Raw genomic sequence first — 16,827 nt, 5'->3', positions numbered from 1 at the left:
TGCTGGATTTCATCAAATAATTTTCCCTCAAATGGTTTTTGACTGCATTTTGCAATTTATAGCTCATTAATTTGGCATGCTATAAGGGTACCCTTTTACATATCATTTAGAATCAAGGTAACTCAGGCCCCAGAGTAAAGTGAGTTTTATACTCTCCAACTTTATTATCTGCTAAATTCAATGTGCTATTGAATTTAAGAGTAGGCTTTGTCTAATTTTTTCTAAAAATGAAACACAAATAATAGGTTCCCTTTACTTTATATACACTCTAATTTCAATTAGTGAAGCATGAACAACAAATAATTATTGTCATTTCTTGTATGCAGTTGACACACAGCATTGCAATTAAATAAGAAAGTCTTAATGCATTTACAGACACTATAGCAATTGCCAGGGCCATTTCACAAAACCAGATGGAAAAAAATCTCATTATACAGGAAAATTAAGTCAGGGAATAGAGTCTTCTGAATTACTGTTTTTATAGTTTTATCTTTTGCCCTGCTTTCAAATTGAGGCCATTAAAGCTTTCAACAACAGAAATGGATTCCACAAATATGGGCTTTATTTGTACAAACTAGGTTCATACTGAAAAATGTATGTCAACCCTTTTTAGGCTATAAGAAATAGTCAAATTTAGATTTAAAAATTCCTCTGGGCATTCATATAGTTCACTGGTACAGCATCTAAAGTACCGTGCACGAAGGTGCATAATGAATACCTTTCGATGATGCACTGACATTTCTAAGAAAGCATTTGCCTCAAATCAATCTGCTCAAACCAGCAAATGAGTTGACATTCAAAGCTTTAGGAAATGCTATATGAATATTTTTTCCCATAGTACAATAAAGATTCAATCATAGAACTGTCATAGGAAGTTGAGAACCTGCCTTCTGTTTTAAAGTTAATCTACCAGATCCATTTATTTATTTAACTTATAAAATGAATTGTTCTAGTAGGAAAGTCTTTAGATGTATTCCTAATTCTAATAAGATCTACACTGTTTGAGTTAAAATACTATTGGTATCATCATAGTCAATAAATCAAGTCAACCACTTATGACAAACATGTCTTTCTACAACAAACATTTATAACTCATAATTATCATTAATTCCTAGAACTATTAAACTGAACTCTTCAGCATTATGGAAAAGGGTTTTTTTTGTTATTGTTGTTTTGTTTTCTGGAATTAGACTAACAAGAAATTGAACTCTGCAACAAAAATATATAGAATTGGTGGTAGTAAGTCAAATGCAATAATAACATTGTATATAACACTAGAGGCCCGGTGCACAAAATTCATGCACGGGGGCGGGGATTACCTCAGCCCGGCCTGCATCCTCTTGCAATCCAGGAGCACTGTCTCCTAACTGCTTGCCTGCCTGCTCACCCCTAACCATTCACCTGTCTGCCTCATTGCCCCTAACCACTCTACCTGCCTGCTTGATCACCCCTAACCATTCACCTGCCTGCCTGATCACCCCTAACCACCTCTGCCTTGGCCCCCGCTGCCTCAGCTTCATCCAGAATGACATCTGGAAGGTCGTTCAGCTCTCTGGTCTAATTAGCATCTTATACTTTTATTATTATAGATTAGCCAGACTTTCCTTTTATCTATCTGAACCTTAGCTAATGATTAATAGATATTTCCCACTCTTAAAAGTGCTTGAGTACACCACTGCATTTCCCATTATCTCCAGGTCTTGTTACTGAAACTTAAGTCTCCTAGTCATAATTTGATTTATTCAAAGCTATACTTTAAAACTGTAAGCTCCAGCCTGTCTGGCATGGCTCGTTGAGCATTGACTTATGAACTGGGAGTTCACAGTTCGATTCCTGTCAGGGCATGTGACTGGGTTGCAGTCTTGATCCCCAGTGTATGGTGTTCAAGAGGCAGCCAATCAATGATTCTCTCTTAATCATGAATGTCTCTGTCTCTTTCTCCCTCTCCCTTCCTCTCTGAAATAAATAAAAATATATTTTAAAAAATAAAATAAAATTGTAAGCGCCATATATTTCCGATTTCTTAACCTCTATAAAATTCTGGAGTGATCCTTTATTAGTGAATCAATTAAATGTGTTAGATGCTGTTATAAGCACCTTCAATAATTTATGTCATTATTTCCATTTTACAAATGTGGAATCTAATCATAAAGATATTAAATAACAGGTATATATTCTATAGCAGAGCAAGAATTCCAATTAGGTAGTCTAACTATAGAGTCCACTAATTTAGAGATTGATAAGACCAGGTTATTACATAACAAACTTCCTTATTATAATTGCTGAGCAAGAAAATAATAGTACTATGATTATATTTTTAAATAGCATTAGTAATATATAACATGTTAAAATTTTTTTGTAAGATGTATTTACCATCTAAAATATTTGCTATCCATTGTGTTAGGCTGTTCTGCAGCAGCTAGAGATTGTACTTCACAAATTAAAATGTTAGCTTTTTTCAGTATTCATCTTTTGTTTTTGTATAATTTATATTGTTTCACCCAGTTAAAATAGTGAAAAAGGCATTCAAAGTATCAATTTATTTTTAAATGAATTATATGCTCAGTAAGAATACAAAGTTTTATTATTGATTTAAGCCTATAATAGCTTAGAAAAAAAAATGTCTTTTAGTTCAATTAGTATCTGTTTTTTCCTTATAAAGGGATAAGTGTAAGTAGTCTTTCCTTATTCATGGTTTTGCTTACCTGTCATCAACTGTGATCTGAAAATATTAAAAATTTCAGAAATAAACAATTCATGAGTTTTAAACTGTGTGGCTTTCTGAGTGGAGTGGTGAAATCTGATGGCTGTCTGTTTTTGTCCTTCCTGAGAGTGAATCTTCCCTTTGTCCAGGCTCCCCAAGCTGTAGGTGCTCCCCTCCTGTTAGTCACTTTGTAGCTGTCTAGTAATCAGATGGACTGTCCTGGCATTGCAGTGCTTGTGTTCAAGTAACCTTTATTTTCCATAGCAATGGCTCCAAAGTGCAAGAGTAGTGATGCAGCAAGTTGCATATACCAAATAGAAGGTGTCAACGGCTTCCTTTAAGTGAAATTATGAAAGTTCTTGACTTAAGGAAAGAAAAAAATTGAAACTGCTGAAGTTGCTAAAATCCACATTAAGAATGAATATTCTATTCGTGACATTGTGAAGAAGGAAAAAGAAATCTGTGCTAGTTTTTCCATTGTACCTCAAAACTGCAAAAGTAATGACCACAGTGAATGATAAGTACTTAGTTAAGATGGAAAAGGCACTAAATTTGTGGATGAAAATGTTTTGGGAAATTTGTCAGAAATTAAATTTTTGAGAGACAGATGACATTCACATATCTTTTATTACAGTATATTGTTATAATTATTCTGTAAGCATTAGTTGTTGTTAATCTCCTACTGTGGCAATTTATAAATCAAACTTTATCATAGGAATGAAGACTATATACACGCACACACCGAGTGGCCAGATTATTATGAACACCTGACGTTTGTAGGCAAGCTAGCTATAATTTTGTGCTGAAGTTGCTAGAGGGCCAGACCATTATAAACAGGGAAACAGGTTGTTTACTACGACAGTAGAGTGATTTTTTTCTGAAGATATGGGTAAACAATATGATTTAACAGCCTTTGAACGTGGGATATATATACTGATTGGCCAGGTTATTATGACCACCCCATTGTTACTTCCTTGGGCCTACTTTTGCCTTCAATATTGCGGTGATTCTTCTTGGCATTGACTCCACGAGATGTTGAAAGGTGATGTGAGGAATCGGACATCATGCCTGATGAATAGCACTGTCCAGTTCTGTGAGATTTGATGGTTGTGGAACCAGCTGCCTGATGGCTCTTTTAACTTCATTTCACAAATGCCCAATTGGATTGAGATCTGGTGATTGTGGGGGCCACCTAAGCAAGGTAAAGTCTCCCTCATGTTCTTAAAACCACTCCTGCACAATATGAGCACAGTGGCATGGTGCATTGTCTTGTTGGAAGAAGCCATCTCCATTGGGATACGCCAACAACATGATAGGATGAACTTGATCAGCAACGATACTTAGGTATGTTGTATTATTCAGACGTTATTCCTCATGAAGTAAAGGGCCCAAATCATGCCAGGGGAACATGCCCCAAACCATAACACTGCCCCCACCAGCTTGAAGGATTATACTCATGCATGTGGGGTGCATGCTTTCATGCTGTTTCTGCCAAGTTCTCACTCTGCCATCTGCATGATGCAACTGGAAACATGATTCATCGGATCACATGACTTTTTTCCAGTGCTTGACTGTCCAATCCTTGTGTTCCTGTGTGAATTGGAGACGTTTTATCTTGGTAACTGCAGACAACAAAGGTGTTCGAACAGGCCTTTGGCTGTTTTGCTGATACTCGCTCCATGGTTACAATCGCCAACAATCATCCCATGTTCAAAGGCTGTTAAATCACGTTGTTTACCCATATCTTCAAAAAAAAAGTCACTTCTACTGTCATGGTAAACAATCTTCTTCCCTATTTATAATGGTCTGGCCCTCTAGCAACTTCAGCGCAAAATTATGACTAATTTTCCTAAAAACGTTAGGTGGTCATAATAATCTGGCCACTTGCCGGGAGCCGGTCCATCCTTGCTGTTTCAAAGGACCTGGCATATATGGCATACTGTTCTTAATATGTTTGCTCACCTTCTTGGCACTATGTGTTTTAACCAAGGTCTCCTCTCTGAGAAAGGTTGTTTCCCCAGGTAGGGATTTTCCCCTGAAGTTAGGGAGGGAATAAAACCCCTCAACTAAGTGCCAGGCGGGTAATTAATCACTTTAACTATGAACAATCATGCTTAAGCTACATAATCTTTACTCCCTGGAATGAAGATAAGAAACGCCCTAACCTTTGTAATAGAGATTGATAGGATTGAATCAACTGGTATAAATACAGATGTAACAAGACAGCAAGAGTCAGAACTTAGAAGACAGAACTTAGAACACAGAACTTAGAATACAGAACCAAGAGAGACAGAACCTAGGCACAGAACCTACACAGAACGTTCTCTAGAGACAGAAGAACTTCGCTGGAGAGAACATGGCAAAAGATCCTGGACAGAAACTGGCCTCAGAACCTAGAGACAGAACCTAGCGAGAGAACATGGCAAAAGATCCTGGACTGAACCTGACTACAGAAATTGGCAAGAGAACCTGACTAGAACCTGGTAACTGAACCTGGCTGGAGAACCTGGACAGAACCTTGCTGGAGAACCTAGCGAGGGAACTTGGCTACAGAACCTGGCTGGAGAACCTGGAGAACCTGGCTGGAGAAGCTAGCAAGACAACATGGACACAGAACCTGGCTGGAGATCCTAAGCAGAACTTCGCTGGAGATCCAGACCAGAACTTGGCTGGAGATCCTGGCTAGAGATCCTGGCTAGACTGCTGATCAACTGAACGCTGTCTCTGTGTCATTCCTTCTTCGCCGACTCCATCCACACCTTTGGGGACCCCTGGACCTGCTGGGGTTGGACCCCGGCATCTGGCTCCTGAACAGGGACCCCTAGGTAAGCGCCCCACACTCGGGACGGATAGGACTCCACCGTAGGAAGAGGGTGGATAGTCTTCGCCGACTCCGTCCACACCTTTGAGAACCCCTGGAACAGGATTATCCTAGGTAAGCCCCCCCCCCATTGAGAACCCCCACACTCGGGACGGATAGGACTCCACCAGGGTACTGCAGACCCCCCTATAGAGGATAAGTAGGGTAAGAAGGTGGATAGTACAGAACTTAGATTGAGAAGATGTGCCATACTGAGCCTAAAGAAAAAAGACTCTGTATTGATCTTTTAACACATATGCTTGCTAGCAGAGGAATTAAGGTTACTCCCAGTCAGACAGAACGTTTTATACAAGAAGTATGTCCATGCTTTTCTGAGGAAGGAAAGGTAAATGTAATGGCATGGGAGAAGGTAGGCCCAAGGAGCCTTATCCTTAACCCCACTGCAGCCTTTCCACCCTGGGAAAGTGCAGGATTGGCAAGCTCTCCCTGGGGTGATAGATCAGGACTCAGGTAATAGCGGAAAGCGTCAATCCTACTCTTAAAATGGATACAAGAGAGCATTTGGGGTTTTTTCTTTTTAATGCCTGCTTTTAAAAAATAAAAAAGGGGGAATTTGCCGGGAGCCGGTCCATCCTTGCTGTTTCAAAGGACCTGGCATATATGGCATACTGTTCTTAATATGTTTGCTCACCTTCTTGGCACTATGTGTTTTAACCAAGGTCTCCTCTCTGAGAAAGGTTGTTTCCCCAGGTAGGGATTTTCCCCTGAAGTTAGGGAGGGAATAAAACCCCTCAACTAAGTGCCAGGCGGGTAATTAATCACTTTAACTATGAACAATCATGCTTAAGCTACATAATCTTTACTCCCTGGAATGAAGATAAGAAACGCCCTAACCTTTGTAATAGAGATTGATAGGATTGAATCAACTGGTATAAATACAGATGTAACAAGACAGCAAGAGTCAGAACTTAGAAGACAGAACTTAGAACACAGAACTTAGAAGACAGAACCTACACAGAACCTACAGACAGGAGAACTTCGCTGGAAAGAACATGACAAAAGATCCTGGACTGAACCTGACTACAGAAATTGGCAAAAGAACCTGACTAGAACCTGGTGACTGAACCTGGCTGGAGAACCTGGACAGAACCTGGCTGAAGAACCTAGCGAGGGAACATGGCTACAGAACCTGGCTGGAGAACCTGGAGAACCTAGCAAGAGAACATGGACACAGAACCTGGCTGGAGATCCAAAGCAGAACCTCTCTGGAAATCCAGACCAGAACTTGGCTGGAGATCCTGGCTGGAGATCCTGGCTGGAGATCCTGGCTAGGCTGCTGATCAACTGAACACTGTCTCCGTGTCATTCCTTCTTCGCCGACTCCGTCCTCACCTATGGGGAACCCCTGGACCTGCTGGGGCAGGACCCCGGCAGCCACTCAATGTATATATGGTATTATACTATCTGAGGTTTCAAGTATCCATGGGGTGTCTTGGAACTACTCTCTGTAAATAAGGGGGAACTATTCTCTATAAAAAGTAAATGTTTTAGTATATTGAATTTCAAAAACAATTCAGCCCTTGGCGTGGGTCTGGGTGGGAAGGAATCCAACCTAAATGAATAAGATGTGTTGAAAACATGGAGAATATATTCAACTTTTCCTAAAAATTGCTCTTTATAGAAAAGACCAGTGGCATAATATAGACTCTAAGGATGTTATGGATGTTCTTATTTAAAGAAATGCCACAAGTTTCTATGACCTGCCCTATGCCAAAGTACTTGTCTTTTAGAGAAAGATTCATGGGGTAGATTCAAAATCTTTTTTTAAATTACTCATGTGGAGTAGCTGTAAAGTACTATGACAGTATAAATTAAATGAATCTTGTGAGTCAGTAATAGAAAATATATGGTCAAATGGCATAATATATGATATTTAAGACATGCTGATTTTGCTGAAGATTTCTTTTTATAATATTTTCATTACAGTTGGGAATTAAAATGTTCTGGTAAAAGAAATGTGATATGTCCTTTACCATTCTCACAGGACATAGGTATTTTAAAGAACGCTACATTCTTTGTGGGACTTATGGAATAATTTGTTCTCACTCAAAATTGAATATGTTATCAAAGTTTTATTTGCTTAGTAGTTTATCACTCAGTTTTATTTTTAGATGGATTGATGGATTAAATGAAACAAAACTGTGAGGGCAGAGATTTATATTTTTGCAAGAGCTATCCTATTTTCCTTAAAAGCAAGACAATTTGAAACAAATGTGGATATGTATTTTTAAACTAATAAGTAGTTAAAATACTTTATTGTACATGTTATCACATACTTATTTCCTTGGTAATTTTCCTGAAATACTTGGATTTTGTTACATCAAGTGGCTCCATTCACCTTTGATTCAGATGCTGCTCTCCTGGAAGATAGAATTTAGTGAAAATTTACAAATGCATAATGAGTTCAAAGTGGTAGTAAGGATGTCAGGTAGATATCCATCATAATGAGGAGTTAATATCTGTATCTGCATTACATTCTAATTGATGGCTCTGTCTGATATTTGAAAAGCGTTAAATTGCTGATGTACATGTGATGGAATGCCTATTGTCAGGCTAGAAATGAAAACTCTGCCTCATCACTGCAGTTGTTTTCTGAGTAATTTGTAGAGAAGTGACTTTGAATGGTCATATTAGAGGTCAGAATTAGAGATCTCACATTTTAGTAGTAACTCCTATGTGTCAAGTCTTCCTTCAACATAAACTATGTTCTGTAATTCAATTTTTGAAAAAGCTTTAAGAGAAAGAGACTTGAGTCATTAAAGTTAGAGGAAAAAATCTAGAAAGCCACAGCGGGACTGTGTTTAAGTAAATTAATCAATAATACATGAACTGAGTGATTAAAGAAATAATATCATAATATCATGTCAAGATAACAGGAATTTATTGATGTTTAAGCCAAACAGGAAAAAAAAAAAAAAAGAATGACTAGTGCTAGGAAATTGCAGTATTTTATAATGTATGTTTAAATAAGTTGAATTGTGGAATATTCAAAAATTTACCACCAACTTTTTCATCTCACATTTTTATAAAACTGCAGTTACCTTAAGATTAATATATATATATATATATATATATATATATATATATATATATATACTATTATATATGTATGTGTGTGAGTGTACATGAATGTCATGCAACCTCTTCCTTTTCTCTACAATATCTTGCAGAATTATATAATTTCTTCTGCATTATTGTACTAATTTTTATTTCTTTCCAGCGATCTTTGGCAGTCCTCCCTTCTCTAATACTAGAAATGTCCCTTCTGACCCATGCAGCATTCAATGGATGTGTTAGGTTCACTGTCTCAATTAATTCTAATGACAACACATTGAGATTTATATTATTATCACATACATTTCACAAAGGAATACCCTGTGTTGCAAAGACGTTAAACCTTTTGGCCAAGATCACCTTCCCTAGCTTTTCTCTAAATGTCTGGCTCATGTGCTGCATCTTTAGCCACAGCATACTACTCTGGTCTTTTCAGGGGTTCCACACACTATGCATTCTCATTATTCTGCCTGCTTATAGATTTCCCTCTGCCAGAATGCCCTCCTCTCTTTTGTCACAAGTACCTTCGAGGTCACTTGGGAAATCCTTTCTCAGTTTCTCTGTAGAATCAATCACCCCTGATTCTCCCATTTTGCATATTTTGACTTATTTGTTTATGTATTTGTTTCTCTGGGTGTAGTGTTCCTTTCTTGAATAATAGGGACCTGTCACACTACCTGACATGCCTTAGATGTTCATCTTTATTGACTCAACTCTAGGTAAGTGGAAATCCTAGTTTATAGGATAGTAGAATGAGAATCTAGCCAGGATTACAATGTTTATTTTGTAAAGTTTAATATTTAATTATATTTGGATTTTTTTTAAACATTCAGGATATTTTAATTCATGAGCTCCTGCCAGCCAGGATTGGAGCTGTGTATACACATAATTCTGTGCATGATGCCACTCCCTTTTATATAAACCTTGTTTGTATCTTTTTCATTAGAGTTTATTTGTCAACCACTGGCTATTAGGCAATTGGATAATCAGTTGTCAGGTGAGCTCTGTTCTTTATCCACAGTGGAGCACATAGAATAATCGTAAAACATAGTGAGAGATCTTAGATTCCAGCTGGGATGACATACCTAATACACGGAAAATTTTGTTATAAATTCTCTTAATCTGCAACCATAACACACAAGTGGGTTACTGAATACAGACTGAAGACCACTTGTAGTTAATTAGCCTAGTTATCCTAATACCTCTCTGCAGGATACTACAAACTGTCATCCAAGACTGTGTAGGGAGGAAAACCTCCATCTGCCATTTCTGTAGCAAGGTTATGAAACCAAACTCTCCAAGGCTAGCAGAGGGTGTTCATTTGTTTGTTTTTTGGGGAATAGGTGCCATCCCAGACATTTATTTAAATTTCAATGAGTGAGGCCAATTCATGTCACTAATTACATAACTCCATGGAATACCATGATCTTCTGTAGTAACCTTAAAATTCTCTAATCCTTTTGATTACTCATGACTATGTGATGTACTGTATCTTGCTTCTTGTATTTCTATAGAGTTGCTATATAGGCAGAGCAATTTCATTTAATATTAGCTTTGTCAATGCAAATCATTCAGGAATCTTTTTTTTCTTTCCCCTTCACCTACCAAATAGCTTCTGCCCTTGTTTTTTTTATTCTTAATAATGATTTTGAAAATGAGTAAGCATAAATATTTCCTTCATTGAATACATTACCCTCATGCAACTGTGTTATTCTCTTGAGCTTCAAAGGTAAAATTGTGTGTGTGTGTGTGTGTGTGTGTGTATTTTGTGTTCTCGTAAGTTTTTCTACCAAGTACCATATACTTTTATTTTTAATAGTAGAGGCCCAGTGCACAAAAATTTGTGCACTCGGGGGGCATCCCTCAGCCCAGCCTGCCCCCTCTAATAGTCTGGGAGCCCTCACAGGATGTCTTACTGATGTCCCTGTGGGGAGCAGGCCTAAGCCACAGTCTGGCCTCCCTCTGTGGAAGACAACTGGCCAATCAGGTATATAGATACTTTCTGAAGGCAGCACAGACCCCTTCCTTATTTCTTTCCTCTGTGGTTGGGGGATAGGGGACTAGAAGGTGGAAACAGAACTGTGTCCAGGCCTGGGGCTCTTGTAGGCAGCAGAAAGAAGGAGAGGGCTGGGGAAAGTCTAGACATGGTTTTCTTCAATTGTCCTCCCTTCCTCCAGGCCCCTTACTCTGTTCTTTCCTTGTTGTGGTGGACGCTTGGGCCTCGGACTGACAGGAGCCCAGCGATGGTGGAGTTCAGCCCCCTCACTTCTCAGCTGAACATACAACCGCCTCACATTCCAAGTGGAGCTGTTTTCAAGTGACTAAAGTGCTGGCAATTCATGCCTCCCAGCCTTTCCCCTCTCAGGTTTCCTCCTTGGGTCAGTTGCAAATTTCTCTGAGATATGGAAGCAACTCTGCCCTGGTACTTCTGCACCAGCCCCTGCCTGGGCCTGGCCGGGCACTCTTCCTTGAGGTATCTGGGTCCACAGTCTGAGCTCAGGGAGGTCATCCAGAGCCCATTCCCCTGGACAGGTCGCACATGGGGGCCTGGATGGCCATTCGCACTGTTCCACCCTGCCTGCAGTATGCAAATTAGCCACCATCTTTGTTGGCAGTTAATTTTCATATCACTCTGATTTGCCAACGGTGGGCATAGTGAAGGTATGGTCAATTACCATGTTTGTCTATTATTAGTGTAGATAATATCTTCTTTTCCTATAGTAACATCAATAGCAAAACATAATTAACTTATATGTGATTTTTCCATGGGGACAATGCATAGTTCTATGGATAATCACTAAAATTTTATGGACACATAATACAGTTTATTGTTTTATTTTTACCATGGTGTTTTTCTTTATTGTTTATTTTAAGATGCAATACCTCTCTTGTTTCCACAGGTAAGAAGATGGCCTATCAAAAAGTCAATGCAGATCAAAGAGCTCCAGGACATTCACAGTACTTGGACAATGATGACCTTCAAGCCACTGCCCTTGACTTAGAGTGGGACATGGAAAAGGAACTGGAGGAGCCTGGTTTTGACCAGTTTCACCTAGATAGTGCAGAGAATCAGAATCTGGAGAGTTCAGAGACTGCAGACCTCAATCTTGATTCCATTCAACCAGCAACTTCACCCAAAGGCAGGTTTCAGCGACTTCAAGAAGATTCTGACTATGCTACCCGCTATACAAGATCTGCACCAAAGAGCAACCACTGCACCTTTTGCCGCCTTGTAAAAATACTTTGTACAGCCATCATTTTGTTTATTTTTGGAATTTTGATAGGCTATTATGCACATAAAAATTGCCCTTCAAATGCTACATCTTCAGGAACACTTGATCATCAGTTATATCAAGAGATTCTCAAGACAATCCAAGCAGAAGATATTAAGAAGACTTTCAGGTAGGAAAAAAGAAATGGATGTTGGTGGGGAGGCATTTTCTGGAAAGATGTTTTAGGGATTACTGAACAGGTGATTTTTCCGTGGTGTAAGATTAACCTTGTAAGCTGAGAGCTATAACTTACTGGCACATTTTTCACAGAAGGGGGGTGTCTACATTTTCAGACTTATGATATTGTAATATAAATTAATAATGCTGCTTTATGAATTGATAATAAGAATTGTGGGTACTATGAAGACTAACAGACTTGAGCTAGTGCATTTTTCCATCTTGGGAAGTCCAGGTATGCCAAATTGAGATGCAAAGACTGCTGGATGTACATGTAATAAGAACTAAGACATTAACCATATGATTGCATTTTAATGACCCCAGAATAAAATAAACCTGTTTTTTGGAGCAGAAGTAACTGACTCTTATGGTCAGGAGCACTGGCAGTATTTGGTCTTCTACGTGCCTGAGCTTTCCAATGAGCACATTTTTATTGAAACACATTGGGTTCAGGCAATTCCAAAAACTCATCTTCCTCTTTAAGGTAAGTTGCCATTTAACTTGTCTTGCATAATATGTTGATTATGGCTATGTTATCTCCATACTGGATCCTATCATAGGAATTAGTTTTATTTAAATTGTAGAGATGGATTTCTCCCCTCTGTAAGGGGGAAACCCCTATTTCCATCAGACCAACTAATGGCAATGAGAACCCTGTATTAATGGCTACCCAATCCTGCCAGAGTCCAAAATCTTTGCTACTTGTTATCATCTACTGTATTGTTATGATCCTTCTTAAACTGACCTAAAATGAGGAACTCTCTGTTTCAGCTATCTAGAAATAAAACAATAATTTGCTCTGTTTAATTAAATCTATGCTCACTTGCCCTACTTTAATATTCTTTGGCATAAGAAAGTAAACAGTCCTTCCCTAACCGGTTTGGCTCAGTGGATAGAGTGTCAGCCTGCGGACAGAATGGTCCCAGGTTCTATTCCAGTCAAGGGCATGTACCTTGGTTGCAGGCTCGATCCCCATTGGGGGTTGTGCAAGAGGCAGCTGATCGATGTTTCTCTCTCATCGATGTTTCTCATTCTCTATCCCTCTCCCTTCCTTGCTGTAAAAATCAATAATATATATTTTTTTTAAAAAGAAAGTAAACATTCCTATAGCTTCTCTGCCCTCTTCTTTGAAATCAGACATTAGATTTGTTTGCTTGTTATAGTATCATTGTCTATCCTGTGCTCACAGCATCTTTATTCTTTTCACCCCTCCCTTTCCACGTCTGTCACTCAAGTTTACTTCCTTCTATTCAGGAACCATGATACTCTTTTACCAAGGATTAAAAGTTCCTGTTCAAGAAAGCTGACAACTGCATGTTCTCTCCAGTCTTAATGAGAGAAAAGCCAGACTAAAGAAAAGCTAGCTGTGGAATTCATGGGAGACCCATGGACTGCTTTATGGTTATGAGAACACTAGAAAGACTCCTTTAAATAAGTGATTTTTCTTTCCTCAGATACCACAGCAATATATTTTTGCTGTTATTTTTTTGTGCAGATTCAAGTCTTGATGGTGATGCCATTGGCAACTGTTCTCCAGTCTCCAGCTATACTTTGTCACCATTTCTGTTCTTCCTCTGCCTTATATATTTATTTTTTATCTCCGTCTTCTTTTCCCTTCATTTTTTTTTTATTTCTCTTTGATTTCAGTAATAAAGGGATTGAGAGCAGGATGGTCAGGATAAATGAAGAGGGCAATGAAACAGCTGGCATTTTAATAGGAGAAAAAGATGTAAACATATAGCAAAACTGTACATAATTTGATACATGCAAATGATAACAGAATGAATTTAACAGTAGTGGTGTGATGGTTCCTATAGGAAGTTTTATCTATTCTATTATTCATCTATCCAGATAACAAGTGAACATTGTCATAAATTTAATCACAAAAGAAATACATAGGATAAGATTTATTTAATTATGCATAGTATTTTCTTGCTTTAGATTTTAGACACAGCAACTCCTTCACTTAGGATTTCTCAGTGTTATGCAGAATTACATTAATTCTCTCAACTGACTGGATCAACTCACTGATGAGAAGTTACACTCTTTCAATCCTTAAGCACTTGGTCAGAGCCATAGTAGCACCCACTAATAGGATGAATGATGATTGATTATAGGAGGATCTTTGAATATAATGACCTTCTCAATTCTGACATCCTATGTAATAAAGAGGTGATATGCAAATTGACCACCACACCCTCGCAAAAGATGGCCACCCCCATGTGGACACAAGATAGCCACCACAAGATGGCTGGCAGGGGAGGGCAGTTGGAAATGACCAGGCCGGCAGGGGAGGGCAGTTGGGGGTAATCAGGCTGGGAGGGGAGCAGGTAGGCATCGATCAGGCTGACAAGGGAGTGATTAAGGCAGTGGTTCTCAACTTTCTGGCCCTTTAAATACAGTTTCTCATGTTGTGACCCAACCATAAAATTATTTTCATTGCTACTTCATAACTGTAATGTTGCTACTGTTATGAATCATAATTTAAATATCTGATATGCAGGATGGTCTTAGGCGACCCCTATGAAAGGGTTGTTTGACTGCCAAAGGGGTCATGACTCACAGGTTGAGAACTGCTGGGTTAGGAGGTGATCAGGCTGGCAGGCAGGTGAGTGGTTGGGAGCCAGCAGTCCTGGATTGTGAGAGGGATGTCCGACTGCCGGTTTAGGCCCGAAACCAGCAGTCAGACATCCCCTGAGGGGTCCCAGATTGGAGAGGGTGCAGGCTGGGCTGAGGGACACTCCCCACCCAGGGCATGAATTTCATGTGCCAGGCCTCTAGTGTTCAGATACTATGCATCCTTTGAGGCCTGGTTCAAGTGCTAACTTCTTCATGATGCTCTCTGATCTCTCACCAGTTGAGTCCTCTCACTCTTAGCTTGCAACTCTCAGTACTTTGTTTTCTCTCTTTTTGTTGGCATGAGTCACTGTCTACTTTGCAGTAGAGAAAGAAGACTGTCAGTCTGACATTCTAGTAGTACTTGAGTATGGTATGCAGACACCCAGTAAATATTTACTGCAGGATAGAATGAGCCCAGAATACAGACCTTTTTGATAAAACCTTCACTTCCATGCACATTATCCTTTGTTTGTTTGTTTATTCTTATAGCAAAGGTGGAAATTTATTGTGAAACAAGCACAGACTCCCACGTGGGGAAGGGGAAAGAGTCCCTATTATTTATTTTAAAAGAATGTTCACATGGTCCCCAATTTACAATGGTCTGACTTAGAATTTTTTTTTGTCTTTGTGATGATACAAGTAGAAAGCGTGCTTTAAATTTTGAATATATAGCTAGCCTTTTCCCAGACTAGCTATAGATGGCACAGTACTCTTCCATGGTCCTGGGCAGTGACAGTAAGATGATTTTGCTCAACTGTAAGCTAATGTAAGTGTTCTTAGTGTGTTTAATGTAGGCTAAGCTAACCTATGATGCTCAGCAGGTTAGGTGTATTAAATGCATTTTATATTTACAATATTTTAACTATACAGTGGGTTTATCTGGATGTAACCCCATTGTTAATCTAGGAGCATCTGTATACTCTAGTTCTTAATCTATATTATTGAACTTTGAAATTAAAGTCATATATATGATTTTTGGAACATATTTTATTTACATTCTCATAGTGTGTACTAAAAAGTTGTTTTAAAAGGTAAAGGATTTTTTTTCTCTGTGTAAACATGGGCTGACTGTTTACTATATTCAGTTTTTAATAATATTCTGTATAATCTATATGGTATTCTCTTTCTATAAAGAAAAAATGGAAAGTAAAAAGGTATCTCCATGATCATAGGCATTTGGAGATACAAAGTAAATCCCCTCACAGTTCTGCTTAAGCCCTATCATTTCAGGAAGTTGTTTCAGTCTAGGTCTAGCTCTGCTGAAGGCTTGCTTTCTTCCTTCTCAATTTCAGGTAAATTCAAAGAATGCTCTATCTCTCTCTATCCTCTCCCTCCTTCCCGACCCCTCCACCCCCCACAGTCATACACGTACAAATTATTTTATCCTGAAGGTTACATGCTAATGTTAGGTTACATAATTTCCTAGTAAGCACATTTCTTTTCGTTGTTATAAAATCATTTTCACAGAATCTATCTGCTGTAAAGCATCAGGGTTAAGTTGTTAAGGATCAAAATGCAGGAATCTTTAGTTTTTCTAATTTGTTTTTTGTTGAATTCTTAGTGGGAGAAATATATTGTACATAATTAGAAGACTCCTTTGCAGTGACTATGTCCTATAGTCAATGAAATATTTCCATCAAATATACCAAGGTCATCTGTGCTTACCAGCTGCCTATCCTGAAAAAATATTCAACTTAAGGCTTGTCACATTTTTCTTACATCTTTTTCTGCATTGACTATAACATGCTTTTTCGTCCATTCATTTCTTGATCTTATTCATTCCAAAAAAGGAACAAGATCAGTCAGATATAGTACAAGATGAAAACAAACCTTTTTCTTTGAGCATCAAGTATGTCAGTTTCTTGTGGATTCACTTGACGTTCCAGCACTCTTCCTATAGAACAGTAGGTAATGCTCACATTAAGTAAAGTATAACTTAAACGTGGAAAGGTTGGGGCCTGATTACACGCTACTCTCATGCTTCTTTCAGTACCAATAAAATCAAGATTTAAATGGCTCACATGACCTTTTGAGATTTGCAATTTGAAAATCTCAACCCATATCTTAGACATTAAGCAAGATATTTGAATATTGCAGTTTAAAGTATTGACTTCATAATA

The 16,827-nt window shown here is 38.5% G+C and overlaps 1 protein-coding gene across 3 annotated transcripts in view; it reads left to right on the top strand.

The window, feature by feature from the left end:
* The window catches only part of NAALADL2 (N-acetylated alpha-linked acidic dipeptidase like 2), a 935,329-nt gene that overhangs the window by 289,716 nt on the left and 628,786 nt on the right, over positions 1–16,827 (top strand). For all 3 annotated transcript variants that reach the window (XM_036349786.1, XM_036349785.1, XM_036349787.1), the window contains exon 2: positions 11,540–12,041. In XM_036349786.1, coding sequence (XP_036205679.1) covers positions 11,548–12,041 — 494 coding nt within the window. In that variant the 5' untranslated portion in view covers positions 11,540–11,547. The remainder of the gene's footprint in view (positions 1–11,539; positions 12,042–16,827) is intronic.

This window comes from Myotis myotis, unplaced genomic scaffold, assembly GCF_014108235.1.
Source record: "Myotis myotis isolate mMyoMyo1 unplaced genomic scaffold, mMyoMyo1.p scaffold_m19_p_2, whole genome shotgun sequence".
Lineage (NCBI taxonomy): Eukaryota > Metazoa > Chordata > Mammalia > Chiroptera > Vespertilionidae > Myotis > Myotis myotis.
The sequence above is the reverse complement of the archived record's forward strand: the minus strand, read 5'-3'. Positions and strand labels throughout refer to the sequence as shown.